Here is a 21,490-nt window from a genome sequence, read left to right on the forward strand (position 1 = left end):
TATGAAACTGTTGCTAATTGAATAGAATATCCTTTCACAAAAAGTCCCCTTTCCTAGTAACTGTGAAGACCAAAGACATGCTACAGGTCAGCACTGACTTCGTAACAGGCATATACAAGTGTGCAGTGTATAGAAACAGACTCCTATAACTACTTACTAAAAAACTGTCTTAGCATTTTATCAACAAAATCATGTTATTAATAAATTATGGAGGAATGCATGAAGCAGTCAAAACCAGGAAGAAAACAAGGTTATATTTAACCTCTTAACAAGTATTTTCTCACCTGTTCTTCACAAACTTCTATCGATGTGAAGCTGACTATCTGAGGAACCTCTGGGTTCTTATATTCTTTTAATTACTAAATGGAAGTTGCAGATCATTCTATTGTTCTTCAACAAATTTCCACTGTGGCCATAGATAGCATACTGTAAGCAGATGAGGGCAGAGTTATTCTCTCTTTGTCCACAGAAGTGTGTTTAAGAACAAACTTGTTTAGATAAACTGTAGGCATCAAGAAATGGGCCTAACTTGCAGCAACACAGGAGTCTATTCAGTTAAGTTTTTCTCCAAAAAACCAAAGATGTTTCTGCTTACTAGCTTGTCAGGAACATTCAGTTTGGCTTTCCTTCAGCTGCCATATTCACCAGGTCCACCAAAATCTTCCTTTATAAGTGTCTAGAATTTCATCTTATTAGCCATATGACAATATTTCAACTCCCAACTTTACATTTTTATTTTGAATTCAGTCACTTCAATAATTTTCACTGTACAAAACCATCATATGTGGAACATCGATGTCTGAAACTGTTCGTGTTCCTCAGACATTCAGAGCTGCGAGGTGTACTGCCTTCTGTATCTGCAAGCTTTTCACCTCCATATATGACACCTTCGCATATTTATGCAAAATTGTTCCAGATTATTTCAGAGCTCCCTGTCTAGTCTAATTTACAGTCTTCTACAATTCAGCTGCTAAGTACTTGAGCTGGTCTGCCTGATTTAATCCAAAATTAAAACCTACACAGCTTTATAACTGTTTCCTCATAACCCATATGGTTAGTCTTCACTATGCTCATCGTCGTGCCATTCTGCAGGCTGGCCTATTTCCTCTAGGCCATCTTTCACTGACACACAAAATCTTCTGTTTTTCCTCACAGTACCTTAGGCAAGAGCAAACTTTGGGCTAAATTTTGTTGCTGCTCAACTTCTCTGCAAAGCGATGTCATTCCCAGATCGTTGCTTCAGAACTGCAGAACCCATTTTACACGGAAAAACGGTTCCTCAGCGCTGCCCGGACAGCTCAGCTACACTCTATCGCATTCCTGAGAGTTATCGAGGCCCAGAAGCAGCGTCCGTTCCTGATCGGCCCAATTACCACAACACCTGCAGCCGCCTCCCAGCCTACGGCCTGAACCGCCGGGTCCCTCGCGGCCGTTTCCGCGGGGCCCAGCTCTTCCCGCTCGTCTCCTGCCCTATCGCCGCCGCCCCGCGGGGATGGGCCCGGCCCGGCCCGGCGGCTCGCGGCGGCCGCGCTCCCCTCTGAGGCGGCGCGAGCGGAAAAGGCGCCAAACGGCCGCCGGGCGCGTGGCGGGCGCGAGGCGCCAACGGCCTCCCCTCCCCCGCCTGGGCATTCCCGGCCGCAGATTCGCCACAGGGGGACGACGCGGCGGAACCCGCCGCAAATCCCCTCCGCCCGCCTGGCTGCCGCGGATCTGCTAACGACGGCCGGGCGGGAGCTGCCGAGCCTCGGCGAAAGGCGGGAAGCAGGTTAGGGGCAGCGTGGAAAGTGCGGAGGGGAACACGAAGGCAGGCGGGAGCGGCTCCCCGCCCGCACTTTCCCCTCGCGGTGGCGAGGAGGGGCGAAGGGGCCGAGCCCGGCGCGGGAGCCAGCGGGGCTGCGGAGGGGAAGGCCCGGCCGGGGCCCTGCCCCGGGAGCGCCGCGACCGCCCGCCGCGGGCCGGGAAAGCATCTCGCTCCGGGGAACGGCGGGACCGCGCCTGCGCGCGGCGCCCGGAGCCGCCTTTACCCGCTGCGTGCCGCAGATTCGCCACAGCCCGCGCCGCCCTCCCTCCTTCCCTCCCCGGCGGGTTTGCGGGGGGGTTGCGGGGCCGGTCTGCATCCGGCGGGGAAGGGGACAGCGCAGTCGCCCCCCGGTGAAACCCGAGCAGTCTCCGCTGCTGGGGCGGGGCGGGGGGGCTGCGTGTGGAAAGTGCCGAGGCGCAGGCGCGTCCCGCGCTGCCGCCTCAGCCCTGTGGGGAACAAAGGGAGCGCGGCCGGGCCCGGAGCCGGTGAGTCGGGGCGGCGGGGCCGCGGCCTGGGGCGAGCCCGGCCCAGCCCGGCCTGGCCTGGCCTGGCCGCCTCCAGCGCGGGCTCGGGGCGGGGGGAGCCGCCGAGCCGGGGGGCTGGGAGGCGGCGGGCCCGGCCCGGCCCGGTCCCCTCGCGTTAGCGGGCGCTGGGGGGGGTCCCTGCCCTTGCTGCGCTCCCGCCGCGGAGGTGCCGCGGGTCCCTCCCGGGGGGTCGGCGGAGCCTCTCGGGTGCCCTGGGCCCGCTGTGGGGAGCGGGCGGCGCTTCGCCCGCCTGGAGGAAGCGGGGGCGCCGGGGCTGGCTCCGGGGAGCAGCTGCTCCTGCTGCGCGCAGCGGTGTTTCGGCCCTGTTGAACTCCGCGAGCGTTTCGGTGCGAAAAACTAGGAAAATGCAAAGCTGAGAACGTTGTGCCCGCCCGTAGCACCAAAATGGGTGCAACTTCTGTTGAAATCTTGATGGAGTTGCTTTAAGAGGAAGGCCAAAAGAATATTGCTTTATTATAATGTATTTTCCTTACGCACTTGCGAGCTTGTTGCTAAATGAGATTAAATATTCTCATGTCCCATAGCCGATGCTATGGAGAACCCTATAGCTTCTGTCATGTTTGGTGGTTACTTTTTCCTGTTACATAATGGAAATATTTAACGAGGTCACTCATAGATTAAGACTAGGTTTCTGAAGCATGCTGTGTAAAATAGTGATATATATCCTTTTTATTTCTTAGGAAAAAAGCTATACTTAAAACCTGTAACCTGAAGATCACATGAACCTGAATCACAGCTATTTAAGGCCAGATTCCTTGGAAAGCACATTCATTTTACAATGAGAGATCACCTTTAGTTTTTAAAAACCTTATTTTGTCTTTATTCCAAAATTTGCAAATTTTTTTGGTAATTAATGATGATTATAACAATTGAAGCTTCAAAGATTTGGGAAAGCTTAATATTTAATAGAATGATATTCTTTTGTTTTTCAGAATTACAAATATAATGTCAGGTGGCTGAAAATTTGCCTATCAAAATGTCAAGTAAGTTTTCAGATTTTTCTTCCTTTAATTTGATGAATTAAAGATCTGATTCAGCAGAACCTAACTGTGAGATAACTCTATTATTCCTTGTGTGAAAAGGAATGATATGAAGTGTAGCCATTTCTGACCAAACTCTTGGCCTTAAATGTTGCTTGTGGCTGACTTCTGGCATCTCAAGTGTGACCAGAACTTAGCCTGTTCCTGTTTATTTCTAAAGCATACTATAACATATCAAAGACTACTTTTTGAGTCCAACTCTCTGTTTTCATAGGAAATTCAGATATCAGAGTTTCTCCTAAATGTTTTTTCACTACACTTTTGTTTACCTTCTTTTTAACTGATCTGCATTTAAATGCATTTTATAGTCTTTAATCTTATGCCTAAATAAAAGGCTAGCAATATGGCAATGGTATGGGGTTTTTTTTTCCTCCTTTCTCTTCTATCCTTTGTTTTACTTTCCTCAATGACATAATGGAAAGTCTTTGAGACCAGGATCTCTCTCTCTTCTGTAAATCTTTGGAAAGTGTTTGGCACTCTGGATGCCTTATAAAGAATTCATTTGCATTTTCAAGAAAAAATTTTTTGCTTGCATTTATCTTTCAACAGAAAGGCCATCTTACGCCCCACCTCCTACCCCAGCTCCCGCAACCGTAAGTATAGTGATTTTTCTCATTAACACAGATCTGGTGATACGGCCTTTAATAACTTACCACAGCAATAACACTGAAGGTGCATCAGCTTCCTACACTGGAAACATAATCTGATTGTATTTCATTGGTAACAAGATATGCATTGTTTAAATCCATCTCAACAATTTTTTAAAGCAATTTTTGAAAGAGAAGCTGAATAAACTTGTTACACCTTTAAGGCTAGATCCTGCAGATCCTTAATCTTCTATAAGCAGTCAGTGTGATTACTTAGACATGTACCTAATTTTATTTACGCAGATAACATTGGGCCTTGGTCTGAAATTATATTCACAGCTTGTGTTGCAAAAGTATATTAGAATATTTAAGAACAAACTGATATACACTTAACTTTAGAATTTCATGGTCAACTTTTGCCCAAAGCATGGGCAAACACTATGTGTTCTGGTGTTTCTGTTGTACCTACCTAGCTGGCTTTCAGTGGAATGCAAGAGTATGCATGTTTTTGCTATATTGGAGCAGAATAACAAAACGTTCATGGTGACAGTCTTATTCAAACTTCTTGAAATCCCTGGTATTTTGGAGTCTTGCATGAAAAATATTTTACTATACGGTTTGGAATGACACAGAAACATGAAAAGTGGTTTTGAATCACATCCAGTTGTGTGCATGCGTATATAAAAAGGTACTGAATTACCAATGTCCTGTGGTCAGAAAAACACCTGAAAGCAAATGCATCTCTTATGTAGCATTTGCATTTCTTTAACAGCTTGCATTTGAGGATTAATGCATTGACATGAGAAAGTACTAATCTTCTGTGCAAAAGAGGGAGCAAGGATGCTAGTGAAATTCTTGAAGAAAATTTTAAAACTGTTATCCAGTAGAGTGTTCTTGGTCTGTGCATCTGGGATGAAAAGTGCAGGATGGGATCTAGATAAAATGTGATCCTTTAAATTCATTGTGCCAGACTTTACATTTTAAAAGGTTTGAAAATGCTATATTGTATAAACATAGATTGTTCTTAAAAACTTATGAAAATAAAATATTTTACTGCTTTTGGCATAGTTTGTTCAGAGTTTTCATTTTGCACACAGCTTTATGGATTTGTGCGAATATCAGAAAAACTATGATGGCATCTGCTCTTACAACTGGATTCCTGCATCAAGAACCAGGCATACACATAGAGCACATTGATTCCCTTGGGTCTTAGCATGGCTGCAGATGTTGTTAAATGGGGTATATTGATGTGGATGTTGGGATGGGGGGTATTTGGGTTTTTTTGTTTGTTTTTTGTTTATTTTGTTAACTTTAAGTCAAGTTAGTAAGTCTTTAGAAGGGTACCTGAACGTTAAATTTCAGCTCTGCAACATGACATGTATTGCCTGTTTTACAAGGATCTTCTGCATTATGTAAATTACTGCATACACAGTCCTTGATGGTCTGTACTCTGCTAATGCAAGTCCAAAAAAAACCAAAAAAAAGTGGACAGACCTTGCTTACAGCTCCTGTTACTGTTCTAAACAAAATGAGCAGTCCTCACTAACTGCAGTATTATATCTGTAGTAACAATTCTCTAATGTAATGATAGGTAGTTCCCCTGTAACATTTAACACCTGTCTTGCAGAAATAAAGAATTAAGCACACAGAGGTTATAATTGTCATCCAATTTTGTTGGAGATGTAATTCAATTTACTCAAAACCTGTTACAGTAATACTGAACTATAGTAAAACCACAGTTTATTAAATAGTGAATCCATATATCATGATCACAGGCACACAGACTGAGTAAATGTTAACTACTGTGACTGAGTTAAAGTTTGGCAATAAAACATATGTTTGAAGGTTGGCTCTTAAAGGATAACTTTACTCTGTATTTGTATGTTTAGCAATAAACTAACTACACTGTGTCTATGTATACTTGAAAACTTTGCAAGTTAATGTAGTTTAGTTTATAGGCTATTCTTGTTCACTGTTTTTACCTGTGTAGGTGTCATACTTTGGCTCTTTTGGTGTTCCTGAACTTATCCATAGATTTTTGTAATAATAATCTATAATGGATCCAGTGAGCAAATCATTTTAAAAGACTCTTGGTATATGTGTTTCTTATTAGGGCCAGAATGCCACTAAGACTGGGGCACTGTATAAATGGTTTTTTAAAAACTCCTAGAAACGCTAGAGGACATCATGAATCTTTATATAATGGAATGAGATAGGACCATCCCAGTCTGTAGATACGAAAAGTAGGGATTGGAAAGAATTAAGACTATCTTTACACTACTGCAGGTGAAAACAAATTGATCAACTTTCAAGAATGGATGAAGATATGTTGATTAACTTCTGAAATTGTCTTGAATTCAATGAAGTAGTGATCTGATAAGATTAGTTTGTAGTTTCTAACCTATGGATTTTATTGCAGTGGTTCTTCAACTCTGTCATTCTGCAGACTACCTCCTAACAGAATTATCTCTGTGAATCATCTTCTCCCCAGCTTTCTAATCTCATAGTTCCCCAAAATATTTAAATATTGCAGATCACCAAGAAAGTCTTCAGCTATTGCTAGTGATGCACAGATGATGCTTTGAGAGATTCTTTCCTGTTGATAGTATTAATGTTTGTTGGAAAGGCAGAAGGATGGAAAGAAAGGCAGGCAGAGATTCTCATTGGTATAGTAAATGTTGATATTGGGGATTTCTGCCCCAACTACTGTGTGCTATGTTACCTTGTAAGTTTAATCCTATGGATATGGGAGTCTTTGAATTGCTTGGTGGCTTATATATTGGACAACTTTATTAGCCATGTGCAGGATTTATGGAATACTTGTTTTTAAAAGTTACACATTTAATAGAAGTCACAAACTTTAGACAGAAATTTGTAGTGACACACTTGGCTAAAAACCCTGTTTCCTTGATAGGTTTATATTGGAGTAACTTTTACATGTTGAGAAGATATCAACTGCTACACCTCATTTGCTTGTTTAAATTCTGATTGCTTTTGCATGCCATATTGCAGTTCATTTTCATTTCTGTGTTTTCCTCGTTTGAGCTCATTTCTCATTCGTGTTTTTGTCTCATTTGTTTCCATCAGCAAATGCCCAGCACACCAGGGTTTGTGGGATACAATCCATACAGCCATCTGGCCTACAACAACTACAGGCTGGGAGGGAACCCGGGCACCAACAGCCGGGTCACGGTAGGAGAATCAACTATTACATCATCCGGCAAACAACAGGAATTGACCAGAAATGGCTTTAGAGTTAGGTTCTTCTGAATCTTGGCTGCTGCCGCTTTTTATAAAAACAGAAATTACTTCTGATTTCTCCCCTTCCCTCCCCCTTCCCCTTCACTGTGAAACCTTTTACAGGAAAATGGACTTCTATTCAGTAGGGGAAAAAAATGTGATGCTCATGTATGATATGGAATTCTAAAAAGAAAGCCTTTCTGTGGTCTTCAGTGGCCGCTGCATGCGTAGGGAAAAGGTCTATAGTGTGAGTACAAATTATTCTTGGAGGGAGGGAACTACTAATTTTATTGAGGCTTATTAGCGCAAAAAGGAAGAAGGTATTTTCCAAACTGGTGATCATTAATAGTAATTGCATCATATTATTGAGCCATGCAAGAGATGCATGCCTTTATTCTGTACTCTGGGGGTATATGGAAAATGGATGTTACATCCATTTTTCATGGAATAAATAAAGTGAGATGGACTCAAGTGATGAGAGAGAGAGGTGACAACTTCTTTCAAATACAGATAAAAGTTCTGAGTGTGAGGTGTAGTCAGGAAAGAAAAACATACTGTGGAAAGTGTAACTTTTTCATAACTAACACAATAGAAATAGAGTAAATCCTTAAAATTTTTAAAATACAACCAAGAAGAAAAACTTCTATAATTTTTATAATTTTTTTTCATGTAAATCTTTCCATCTCAAAACACCTCAATTTGGAACATGGTATAAAGAAAGATTGATCAAGGAATAGATGGTGCTTTTAATGCACTATACATCCTTATGTCTGTCTTGTATAAACCTTCACAGAAGTTCATCTGGTTTGTTAAAATGTTTACAGGAAAGACTTGCCCTATGCCAGCTGGAACGCCATATATCTCTTTTCTGATAGAAGAATAAGTTAGGTTTTGTCTGAGAACTTTCATTGTTTCTGTATGTCATAAGCATATGCAGCCTTCTCTGCCATGCATATACCAATATATGTATGGTCTCTTTAAATTCCTATTAATTTAAAAGCATTGAACAATTTCCGTTAATGTTTTCCAAATCCATCTGTGTGTGTATATGTGTATACATTTTGGTAATGCATATACCTCATGTACATTATTTATATCTATATGCAATTCTGTATGCATTGTTTCATAGAACTTCATAAATTCAGTGAAACAAAAATATCAAGAGGAAAAATTTGGAAGCTGAATACTGAACACTAGCCTCCTTGGCCAGATCCAAGTATTTGTTTAACCTATGGCCATAGTCTTGAAAAAGTTTTGAAACTGCTTTATATTTTCATGAAAATGGTCCCACTTAATACAGTGAAACTCCTCGCATGTGTAAGTGCTTGAAGAAATGAGGTTTTCAGAACCTGCAGTTGATATGGACTGTAATGTCATTGCATTACTTTAGGAGAAGAAAACCCTGTCTTATAAATCTGTTCTCTAAGGTGGTTTGTAGTTGGAGGGGACAAGAACAGGTGGATGCAGCGGCTTTCCATCAGTAATGCTTACTGTTCAGTGCTCTTTTGCTTAGTGCAAGCAACGTGCTTGATGTTGTACTAACCTAAAGGAAGATAAGAGCACACAGGGATATTACAGTCTAATTTGGACAGCTGCAGTACAGCTTGAATACGAATTATGCACACATTGAGAGATCAGTTGCATAGGGATGTTTTCTTTTTATAATAAATAGCTACAAATATATTTCCAAAATATATTTCTGTAACAAATGTATATATTTGTTCGGACAAGCATTTCTAAAATTATTTGAAAATAAAAGGATGTCTAGATAACTTCATGCTCTTAAAACTTTTTCCTTATCGCCATTCCCCACCCCAAGTAGGCACATTAAATTTGTCAAAACGGGTACAGTAACAGTTGCTCATCAGAAGTGAGGAAGACAACACGCTGGGACTGGCGTTCCCACATAAATTTCTAAACCTTTGAGTTATAAGAATATGGAGCCCTTTTGGACATTTATCTAGTAACTGCTTTGTAAACTTACAGATAAAAGGACAAATTTAGGTTGGAAAAATACTACTGTGAGGACCAGTTGTAGTACCTGTTCAGTTTTGGTAACTTCTTGGGGTGATGTTGCTTGCTATTTGGGTGTGGTGTTTTGTTTTGTTTTTTAACTACACAAGAATGAGTGTATTCCAAAACTAGTGTGTATGGAAACTGTCCAGCGATCACATTTAACAAATGGATTTATTCGGTTCTTTTATAGGCTTCCTCTGGTATTACCATTCCAAAGCCCCCCAAACCCCCAGACAAGCCTCTGATGCCCTACATGAGGTACAGCCGGAAGGTGGGTATACTGTGTCAAGCAAGTAATAATAAAAGTTAGCGTTTGTATGTGCTAACAATTAATTGCTATGATCTTAGTTTCAGCTTCTAAACTTTTACTTCTAACAGCCTGCACATTCTTTTATGGGAATTTTAAAGTACAGATGCATTGCCCTTCAGAATAATGGCAGCAGTAATCTGTTCGTGCAGTTGCCAGTTTCTGGGGGGAAAAATTTTCTCTAAAATGATAATTTACTACCACTGTCTCTGCTGACAAGGATCCACCCTGCCACATTCAGAAGTTCCTGTGACTTACTGACAGAACTTTTTATAAACAGAAAGTATTCCTTGCGGTATACTGGGCTTGGTACAGTGCTGTAGCTGGACTGAAGAGTAGCAATGAGTGGACTTTGCATGTTCTCCTTCACCAACCTAGCCTGTGGCAACGTTTACTTCGCTGTTCTATGAACTGTTTGACAGAAAGTAGGAGAGAGACTCCTGTGGAGTCTGAAATCTGATTGGGCATGGGGAGGGCATTTGAGCCTGTCTGCAGCGGGTGAGCCAGAAGGAAATTCTTCCACTCCTGGTAAAGTATCTTTACCAGCATATCTGTCTTAGGCCAAAAACCAACAACAAAAAAAGTCAAGTGGCGTTCTAATCTCTCACAGCAAGAAATAACACTGGCAGCTCGCTCCTTTTTTTTTTTTTTTCCCTATAAAGTTAGAAACGTTTTTTGGTGGAGTCAGAACTTGTTGGAACTCAAATTGATCAGCAAGACTGAAAAATATTTTGAAATGTTACATTCAGATCTGAAAAGCTCAGTGCTCTTTATCATAACCTACTGCTGGATGTGTTTACTCAGTAGCATTTTTTTTTTCCCAGAGATGCAGCGATGTGCATTTGAGAAGAGAATTAAGAGGGTTAAAGGCACTATTCTCATGAAACCAAAGCCGTTTCAGCAGTTGCCCGTTTCAGTAGATGGCCTCCTACTGACTTCCTGCCCCAGAACATAATCGAGATAGTTTAGCCAGACTCACTCCTAACTTAATCCTGTTTTTTCATGGTGGTTCCAGAAAGAACACTGAGATGACAATATAAAATGTTTAATTTGGAAGTATTTAGATATCATTAGTAAAGCTCCAGCTGTTTCTGTTAAGGTCTGGGACCAAGTGAAGGCGTCCAATCCTGATTTGAAGTTATGGGAAATTGGCAAGATTATTGGAGGAATGTGGCGAGATCTCACTGATGAAGAGAAGCAAGAGTATTTGAATGAATATGAAGCCGAAAAGGTAAATGGAAGAAATCTGGGATGTTTATTACAGCTGATTCTTCTAGGAACTGGTCTGAGAAGAAAAATTCATCTTACCCATGCAGTGATGTATATGAGGCATTCACGAGACCCCCTATATGTAACTTAAATGGAAGTATGTCCTGACACGTCTTTTAATTTTTTTTATTTTTTTAAATAACTGTACATCAACTGTGACTGGTCAGTTTTTAGACCTAATTCAAAATGAAGTATTAATAATTGTGTCGATTTTAACTGTTTAATGAATGGATTTGATTGTACAACATCAGTGTTGAAAAGATTGTCTCAACACCAAAATCCTCTTTCAAAACTGGTGCTCTGCAACTACTGCTATTGAGTCATGAACATGTTCATAAAAGACTTCCAGTCACGTAGGGGTTTGTTTCCATGGTATAATCTGGTGTAACTCCATGTTATGGCATAGTATATTGTTTCTTGATAGAAAAGATACCATTTTTAGGGTTTTCTTGCATTTGTTTTGTTTTTTTATTGATCTTCATGACAAAAGACAACAGCTACGTCTTGTGTCTAGGTTGGTAAGTGTTGAGGACTTTCACAAGACTGTTATTGTATCAGGTATCCTAAGCCACAGAGGGTAACTTGTCCACCTGCTGTGTTGTGCTTAAACCTGGTAGGCGTCTGAGGTTGTGCAGAACCTGATCAAACCTGAGGAACTTAGAGCTGTTCTTATTCCAAGTCAATAGAAGAGTACTTCAAAGCTGGATGCTCTTTTAGTTGCAACAAAATCAAGGATTTTTACTTTTAACTTGGTAACAATGCTTAGATTGTAAGCTCCTTGGGGCAGGGGCCATCTTGATTATATTTTTACAGTTCCAAGGTAGAAGGATTCCAGTCCTAATAATATAATAAAGAAAATGACACATTTAGGTACTTGTAACAATACTGTAGAATATATCTTGCTTTTCAATGGAAATACCTCAAATCACTATACAAAATCTAGACTAGGCAAATTTTAAAGCGAGATTAAAGAAAGCAATCGAAGGGAAAATATTTCAAAGAAGGTGACAATAGTGATGCAGTCCTGCTACCAGAGGAGACAGTAGTCTGGCTGCAGCATTCTGTATCATCCCAGTGCAGGGATGGATCAAAGAACTCAAAAACATAAATTACTTTGAAAACTGGTTCATGTCATATTGGAATAAGGGAAAGAGAAGAAATCATAATCAAAGATCTAGTTAGAACTCCAAAAAAGTATTGAGAATGATTGATTAAATAATAAAAATGAGGTGCCTTAAAACACAGCTTGTCAGATCATAAATACCTTGCTCTAAAGTGTTTGATTTTTAAATTTCAGTAACAAGGCTGTCATAAGACCTCTCAGGTATTATGACTGAAGCGTACCTAAAAACTCAATTAGTGTTTTTAAAACATGAATGTCAATGAAATCAGTTCTAATATGTAAAAGAAAAACTGGGAGAAGTCATTTGTACAAAGTAATTTTGTATGAGCCAGATGGTTCAAAATAGGTTTGTCTGTATAACTACAATTTGAGTTGCACCTAATTATGTCAAGTCTGAAATTGTCCAACGGTGCGATCAAACAATATTGGTCACATTTCAGATAGAGTACAATGAGTCCATGAAGGCCTACCATAACTCTCCTGCATACCTTGCCTACATCAATGCAAAAAGTCGTGCCGAGGCTGCATTAGAAGAAGAAAGCCGCCAAAGGCAGTCACGCATGGAGAAAGGTGAACCTTACATGAGTATACAGCCAGCAGAAGATCCAGATGGTAAGCAGAAAGGAATTTGTTTGCACATCCAATGAGACAGTCTCATCGTAGGACCTACAGTATAAAGAAACAGATGCCAAATATGAAAAACGACCAATGTATAACCTTCAGAATGCTTAACATGATTCACTTTCTATTTCAGTACTTTTGAAACTAGTTTTCGTGATCACCTTTTATCTGGTACAGCTAACAGCTGACTTTGTCTTGTTCCCAAAGACTAAGGTGGCAAGCCAGGGATAAAAGTTCTTCCAACCCTTAACTGTATGTGAAATAACGCTTATAGCTCAAAAGAAAGAAGTCTATATAAAACTGAGTAATAGTTTTAATGTACGAATTATAAAATGCCTAGATGCTTAGTTTAATCCAGCTTGAATGGAATTTTGTGCTTTATTACCACACGCACATGATTCTGACACTCAGGCAGAGTTCTAGTAAGATTAAAAGCACCTGAATCTTAAACATGTTCAACAACTTCTGTCATTCAAGATTGTTTAAAAAAGAAAAAGTTTTTCTTGCTATTGACAAGTTGATGAGAAAATTCCTAAAGTTTATTTGACTTTAAGGAAATATACCCCACCCTGTGCAAAAAGTTAGACTCTTATAGTTAACTTCTGCTTTTAAAATTATACTAAATGGCTGACCAAATAAATACGTGTTGAAACCTGAGGGTAAAAAATGTACTCAGGCAGTTACACCCTTCCCCCCCCCCTTTTTTTTCCTTTGATAAAAGCACTCCCTTGAGATAAATGACAAACAGCACCTTTCCCAGTGTGAGGTAACTGTGCAAAATTTTTGCAAATATATTTGTGTTCCATTAGCTGGCATTTTTGGACTTTCAATCCATTCTGCTCTACCGGGGTCAAATTAACTCAGGCAAAAGCAGCTTCACTAGCCCTTGAGTTGCATCTGTTCATATCTGGGATGAAACAGCAAATTCTTTTCTGTGACACAAATGTTGGTGTTGTCCTAGCCTGCATGTCACGAGGATCAAGAAACTTAGTGTAAAAGGAGTCTTTTTGAGAGGACAATGACATAACATTATTAAAGAGACTAATTTGCTTAATACTTGTCTCTTGCAAATCTGTTGTCTTCCCACTCTGTGTTCTCTTTTCCCTTCTTTTAATTGGATACCTCAATGGGAAATTGAACATAACACTTTAAAATAAACCAGGTAAATAGTTTAATGAAAACTCCTTTTTTGGTAATATTTTCTGGCATGCTATATTAGGATTCTGCTTCAGATTTTGTGAATAGTTGGAGAATAATCTCCATTAGGAAAACTTCATGTAAAATAAACTCAACTTCTGGACTTTTCTCTATGACATCATTCTGGAAGATAATTCATACCTTTTAATTAACTGATTTAATTAGTCAATTAAATGTGAATTATACTCACAGGAGTTTCCTCTTAAGTTTGTGTCCTCACCAGTACTTAATGCTATTTAATTACTCTGCTTTAAATTCATGCTTCTAGTTAGTTTGAGTTGAATTTCTTGAGTTTGTTTTGTAGACAAGTTCTTGAGACCAAAACTGCAGACTGTGGTTTGATTTATTATGTTAAAAGACTTTATCTGCTCTCCTTGAACAAACATAGAGTCTCACAGCATGGGAAGACTTCCATCTTCTGTAGGTCAAAAGCTTTTGAATGCTCTAGATACAGGAAAACAAATTTTATAGTTTTGGGTATTATTTTGTTCTGCTTTGTAGCATCAAACTGAATTTTACTTCTAAAATGAGTTCCTAGTACTATCCATAATACAATAGTTCATGTTAAATTATATAACTAGATTAACACTAAGTTCAGTATCTTGCCATAAATTGGAAGTGCTTCCAATTTGATTGGGGGGGGGGGGGGAATTCCTTTGACCTGTCATATTCTTAGATCTTGGGTAGTTAATCCTCTAGATATATGTCAAAAAAGACAGCTTAGTTCCTGTTAGGCTTCCTTTCTTTCTTTTATCTGCAAGAAGCTTATAAGGAGACCAGCACTTGACCTATGTTCATGTATACCTTTCTCCCAAAGTATATTTTTTATTTCAGCAACTGTTCTTTAGAGGAAAAAAAAAGTACCAAAAGCAATTTTTGTACCAAAAAATTCTAGAATACTCTTCTTACATTATTATAACTTATCTGTGATGATTAAGCATATGTCTCACTGCTTCAGGCTTTCATTTCCCTGCAATTAAAAAAAAAAGTCTTTTTGATCTGGTGTACAAAGCTTATTTACAGAGGAGTGTCTCTTCTGTTACTGTTCTGGTAAAGTCAGGTCTTCTTGCACTAGATGCAGTTCTGGTAAAATGATTAATCAGGAATTTTTTTGATTTGGTGCATTACTTAAAATAGTCCCTCTTACTCTGGAAACATGGAAAGCAGCACATTACACTTGGAACTTAGTAACTGCTACTGCAGTAATTGGGTCAGTCCAAATTTCATGTATGTGCAAGTCATGTAAAATCATGGCTGCCATAGCTGGGCCACTTTCCAAGGTGGATGCCACTCTATCCTTGTATTGTCTTTTTTCAATTACTTAATGTTCTATAGCCATTTGTTAGCATGAACTCCTTTGTACGTGACAGAAACTGGTGTTAGTGTTTGGGAGGTTTTTTGTTCTTTTTTGTTCCTTTTTTTTTTTTTTCAATTAGTGGTGATGCAGGTACAGTTTCATTAGACTTGCTATTCAATATGTGGAATTAAAGTAGTTGCATTTAAAACCTCTGTTTCAGATTATGATGATGGATTTTCTATGAAGCACACAGCTACAGCTCGTTTTCAAAGAAACCATCGTCTCATCAGTGAGATACTGAGTGAAAGTGTGGTGCCCGATGTCCGCTCTGTTGTCACTACAGCTAGAATGCAAGTTCTTAAACGTCAGGTTCAATCTTTAATGGTTCATCAGGTAAAGATAAATGATATGAACAGCTAAACATAATGGTGTTAGGCTGTACTCCAAGTCTTGTGTCATTTGATCATCTGCATGACTATTCTTGTTGGGTGTCAAGGTACTGAACGCTCTAATGGCTCATCTCTGGGCTTTCTTGGGAGTGGCAAGATGCAAGATCTTACCCTCTGTGCTTTTGTTATCCCTGAGAATTATGTTCAACTGTATGTTGTTCTTTAGGATATTTTAAGTGATAAATCTGTAGCTTTTCATTGTTTTACATGATCCTTCTGTATGTAGACAGTCTTCTCCTTTACAGGCATTGATATAGTTGTGGCTTTCAGCTAGCTTATTACTAGTAACATTGTTCGTAATGGTCTCTTATGGTAAATTCTCCTTATGGTACCATTTTTCATTGAAAATTACGTGTCTACAAGGAAATGTAGAAGGTCACATTTGCACATATCAGATAGCTTTGCCTGAACAGATGCCTATATTTTCCAAATAAGTATGTTAAGTATAGTCAGTGTACATGTAGGCAAAAAAAACCTGACAGAAATTTGACCAGGATCAGAGAGAGATTTGTTGCCTGCCCCCGTTATTTTTTTTTTTTTAACTGAACAAAGGGAAATGGGGGGAAGTACTTATTTCCTTTCATTGTGGTCTTTTTATGTTAGAAAATGTAATTGAAGTATTGTGCCCATATCTCTGTGGGGTGTATAATATAAAAGAAAACATGGAGCTTGTACACCTGAAGACAGTAGACTGTTCACCTCAAGTACCTGTTGTTTTTCATTTATAATATGCCTAACAATCATGAATTGCTGCATAAGCACATTTATTATTCAGACTTTGTTAATTTTAACATGAACTTCTTAGTCATTGGGTATTAGATCAAAGAAAACATTTTGGCATAAGGATGTTTAATATATTACGTGGGTCTACTGTAAATTATTGGGTTTAAATATTTTTATATGCAGCAGTAAGCCTTGTCCAGTACTTGTGCTGACTGCATAGTGAGCTTCTTATCAATTTCATTTCCAGCGTAAACTGGAAGCTGAGCTTCTGCAAATTGAAGAGCGTCACCAAGAGAAGAAGAGGAAGTTCTTGGAAAGCACAGAATCCTTTAATAATGAGCTAAAAAGGGTACAACTCTTCCACTTCTCTCTACTTACTCTTCGGAACCTGTAGTTACTCATATTTAGGAGTACTCTGTCCCGCTTCTGTTTAGTTCTCTTTTAGAATATTCACAGCTAGATGAATGGCAGTGTCCCAAGTCTGGTGAAGTATGTGGGTGTTAGAAAGCCTGCAGCATCCTGATTATTTCATGCTCCATCAGTGACCTTTAGTGGTTATTTTGAGTCAGTACAATTTAAAAGAGCCTTCAGGCTTCATTGGCTGAGTTCAGTAGAGAGCAATACAAGGAAGGTGGCCTAAAGCCATTGTGGAGAACATATTGCTCTGTCCTTGGTTGCATTCAAAAACAAGACTTAGACTGATAATACGCTTGTAACTCCCCTCCTAGTTACTGAAGCTCTTTATTATTAACCTTGTCAAATCCAAAGAATTATGCTGTATATAGAAAGACTGAACTTACAATTGGGTTTTCGTAAGGTTTTTCAATGCAACTGGGATAGTAATTTTTTATTTTTTTTTAATTGCTAGCTATGCAGTTTGAAGGTGGAAGTGGATATGGAAAAAATTGCAGCTGAAATAGCTCAAGCTGAGGAACAGGCTCGCAAGAGGCAGGAAGAAAGGGAAAAAGAAGCGGCTGAGCAAGCTGAGCGCAGTCAAAATAACATAGCAGCTGAGGAAGAACAGGCAGCTAACAAGATGGAGGAGAAGAAAGAAGAGGAGAATACTCCCATGGAGACAGGTAACTGCATGTGAAGATCAGCTTCAGAATCTTCAAAGGATCAACAGGATATCTGTAGAGCCTCACCTTAGGAGGAGTGTCCTGCATTTTTGCTGTCCATAGGAAGAAAGGCTTATTCAGCAGGTTGTTAAGAATAGTTAACTTCATCTTGGTGAACACAGGTGTTTGCTTTCTTCTCATTAAATTGTCCCTTTATTAAAGGTGAGAGGAAGAGATACCACAAAGCCAGTATGTAATGCTTGGTATTTAATGTACCCAGGAAAAAAAAAAGTTTGATTTCTGGACCTTTTCCAAATCTAATTCACCTTTTAGACATCAGTTAAATTGGAGCATATTGGGAGTATTTTCTTCTTCCAGTGAAGAGCTCTGCTGTTGATGTCTAGCAAGGATGATGCACTTCTTTCCATGTCCCTCTTACAAACTTTACAGGTGTTCAGTACAGTGACATTAGAAAAAATTAATGTATTCAAGAGTATCAGTGGCTAGTATTTCAGTGGCCCACTGTCATAACAGCATGAGCCTAAGGGAAAGTGTACCAAGGAATCTGATTCTAGTGTTTCTGGTTTAACAAGGCACATTGCTTTTTTGTGGCTATACTTCTGAGGTCTAGCAGCTGTGTTTGACTTTCAGGAAGACGTGGCAAGACTATGCATACATCCCAGGTACTGAGCGGTCTTGCAGAGCAGTGCCTGTTACAGCACACTCTGATAGAAATAATTACTATGAAATAGTCAGAATTATTACTGATAGTCTTTCTTCCTAAATTCTCATTGGAAAATCTAAATAAATGTATTGGTATGTAAATGACATGGAAAAATATCTTATTGCAGAAGAGCCTCACCCAGAAGAGAGCACAGAGAACCAGCAGAATGGTGAAGAAGGAACATCTACCCCAGATGATAAGGAGAGTGGCCAAGAAGGGGTCGATAGCACTGCAGAGGAAGGAACCAGTGATAGCAACACTGGTTCAGAGAGCAATAGTGCAACAGTTGAAGAGCCTCCTGCAGACCCTATCACTGAGGATAGCGAGAAGAAAGAATAAATATTGACTCATTTCATGTGTCTCTTTTTAATGAAGTACTGTTTTGAGTTCAAAATGTGCTACACGGCTTTTGTATCTTCCTTGCCTGTATCATTTATCTCCAAAGGATACTGGGTTTTATTAATGTGTCAGATATCAGCATAGCAACTTAAAGGGGCCTTTAGGGGCAAAGTATGTCTTACAACAGACAGAAAAGAAAACATCTCACTCTTAAATGCAGCCCTACAATAGGGAGAGAGATTATATGGGATTTCTTCCTCTCAAAGATTTGTGTTGGTTTTGTTTTTTACAGTAAAAATCAGGCGCTCTCACTGTTTTCTAATTCCATGATCTCAGTGAAAATGTACTTTTTCCGAAGGGCCCCTTTTGTTCATCTGTAGCTGAAGTGAGACGCACATACTAAGATTGCTTGTGTGTGCATCGCCACTGCAGCAGTCGTCCTGACTTAGCTTTATTGACAGACTGACTTGCCTCCCACACATCTTGCCCCAATCCATCACGTTGGTTGATGTAAGGGAACATTACATTTGCATCCAGGAAACTGGTAATATGGTCACAGAGGCTGATGACACAGGACAATTGAGAAGCATTCTGCTTATAGTACCTGCTTTCGAGTTAGTTTAGAAATTCACTAATGCATCTTATAGTTGGCATTAGTAGTGAGCAAAGTCACCTAACCCCTTTACCTCTGGTTATAATTTAGAGCATTTCCTTGATTCAACAACAAAAAAAATGCTACAGCAGTCTAGTATGTGTTATCACTGCTGTTTCAGTTCTTGCCAGCTAGGATGTCTGCTGCAGCTGCCCTGTTCTTCACTCTTCACTTTTAAAGAAAGCTTTCAGTACATGAGCAGTGCTCCCAAATAAGGCTGAAGGACTTGGTCTTGGTGTTTGTTTGTTTGTTTTCTGTGTAATCTCTTTCATGCAGTAGCTGTTATAGAGCTAAGGAAGTTTGCTCATGTTCTGTACGCAACTTTTCAGGAGGTACATTTCCAAGTCTAAGAGCACAGTCTCCTTGAAGTAACTGACTACATTATATCTTACGGTTTTTTCCTATGATGCAGAATTCTTTTCAACAACAGTCTTTGCTTTTTCTTCACCATTTAACTCTATTATTTGCTATTGCAATCTCATGGTCTGACCTCAGCCAAAGATACAGCAAAATACAAAGCAGGAGAGCCTTTAAATGTGTACTTTTATCTCTGAGCTCACAGTCATGAAGGCAGTACAAACAGTGAATAAAAAAAATAGTGGTTTTGCTTGCCAGGAGCTTTCAAAACTTCTGGCAACTCTACAAAAGTACTGAAAACGCCACATTGTGCCCTGTATAAACAGAAGCCCTCTCTGAAGAAAAAAAAATGCTCTAATTACAAAAACAGATACAAGCCGTTTCATGACTCCAACTATAAAAGAACACATGATGCATATGCTTCAATAAACTATTATGTTTTTACTGAATAGTGGGTATATCAGATGGTAATGTTTTTTAAAACCCTTTTGGTCTTTTTTTTTTAATGGTCTTAATAAAATCCAACATGTTTGGTTTTTTTTAAACTTACAGTGGTCTGGTTCTTGTCTTTTAAGATAGTGACGCACTTGATATAGGGCATTCATCATCCTTTCTCCACCCTAAGCCCAGAGGAGAAAAAAATACATGGAATTCATTACTGAAATATATTAAATACAAAAAGTTATGCTCCAAAAGTACTTTGAAAACTAAAGCGAAAAATTCCTGAGTAGCTCTAGGCTTTTGTTCAAAAGCTAGCTATCTCTAAAAGGAACTCTGACTTTTGACTTTGAAAGCCGATGAACAGGAGAATTTGTAGTGGGGGTAACACAAGCAGCAGCTAACTTGTCAGCTTTTTGCCTGTGAGCTTTTAGCTGCCTCTCTCCAAATTATCAGCAATAATTTTGTGTTGCTTTGAACCAAGTGAAATTTCCAACCTGAAGGGGCTATGAGATATGAACTTAAAAGCAGCAAGATACTTGCAAGATATGAAGGGGAAGATGCAATTATAGTCCAAATACTTAAAATCTGAAGTCAAATTTACTAGTGATTAAGTGTTCTGCACTCCACCTCAGATGATTTCATGGACTGTCTAAGACAGACTTGGACCTTTATTTCTCCTAGCAAGCTGTTATTAAATCAGGCACTACAGCACAGCCTTGTATATGCGTTAAATAGACTGTTAAGAGATACTGCCTTGTAATTCACAATTTAGTTTCATACTCCAAGAGAATTAAACCTTTTGGCAGCTGATACCTAGTAGACGTTTTTGTTGAAATGCCTGCAGTAGTTCTTACAGTGTTGTAGGTTCTCCTACGAAAGAGTACTTTAGGCTCTAGAGAACTGATTTAAATCCTTACTGTAGGTGTTGTTAAGACTAACCCCCACAAATATACGTCAGTGTCAGCACTGTACCTAATTTTCCCCGATGGGCAAATCTGAACAACACATTTGCTTGTTCACGTGATAAAGGAGAATATGTATACAGCCAATCATAAATCAATTCCTACAGATAATGTTACAGCTTATTGAAATATAATATATATATATATAAATATATATATAAATATAAAGTCACTTTTATCTACCAATGATCATTTTGGCATATCAGTTGCAGAAAATACAAAGCACAGCTGAAAACTGGGAAGGAGAAGCCCTCACCTTATGAATACCATCACACAATGGGCTACTCAAGTGGGAATACTTGTATTTTTCTCACCTCTTAAGGAAAAACATGAGTTCTTATATTAATGTATCTGCAAAAAGGTGTTGCCTTGGACACAAAAAGAACTCTCATATGAGGAAATAGAAACCATAGCTGCTCCTTAATCTTGTTTAAAAAAAACTGAAGCAGTGAAAACCCCTAAAAATTAAAGTCATTTTAAATTCAAAATTTTAGTCAGTTTTGCAGAAGAATGGCAAGCTGTTCTTGCCATTAGGCTTAAGCACTTGTAGCTGTACTAGTTAAATTGCATTTTAGGAGCTTCTATTTCCAGTGATTAAAAGGATTGCTTTTAGAAAAATATACCTTGAGGCACTTATAAGAGTGGGGGGGGGAAGGGAAAGAGTTGTACCCTTTTTAGCGCAAAGATAAGCAACCTGCTTGCATAGGCCATTGTGTTACTCGCTTTTAACTGAGAAAGTATT

General features: G+C 39.3%; 1 protein-coding gene across 3 annotated transcripts; it reads left to right on the top strand.

Moving 5' to 3' along the window:
• The first annotated feature begins 1,920 nt into the window (after window positions 1-1,920).
• SMARCE1 (SWI/SNF related, matrix associated, actin dependent regulator of chromatin, subfamily e, member 1) lies at window positions 1,921-19,894 on the top strand. Of its 3 annotated transcripts, none has more exons than XM_067311867.1 (11): window positions 1,923-2,286; window positions 3,279-3,329; window positions 3,936-3,979; window positions 7,061-7,228; window positions 9,420-9,500; window positions 10,636-10,767; window positions 12,369-12,540; window positions 15,264-15,436; window positions 16,463-16,564; window positions 17,084-17,294; window positions 18,125-19,894. In XM_067311867.1, the coding sequence occupies exons 2-11, from the start codon at window positions 3,323-3,325 to the stop codon at window positions 18,334-18,336; spliced, it is 1,302 nt and encodes a 433-aa protein (XP_067167968.1). In that variant the 5' UTR covers window positions 1,923-2,286; window positions 3,279-3,322; the 3' UTR covers window positions 18,337-19,894. The 3 variants fall into 3 exon arrangements, with proteins under 3 accessions (XP_067167970.1, XP_067167968.1, XP_067167969.1); XM_067311868.1 differs by having other exon boundaries at window positions 1,926-2,286; window positions 7,061-7,165; XM_067311869.1 differs by lacking the exon at window positions 10,636-10,767 and having other exon boundaries at window positions 1,921-2,286.
• Window positions 19,895-21,490: the final 1,596 nt, after the last annotated feature.

This window comes from Apteryx mantelli, chromosome 28 (genome assembly GCF_036417845.1).
Source record: "Apteryx mantelli isolate bAptMan1 chromosome 28, bAptMan1.hap1, whole genome shotgun sequence".
Taxonomy (NCBI): Eukaryota; Metazoa; Chordata; class Aves; order Apterygiformes; family Apterygidae; genus Apteryx; species Apteryx mantelli.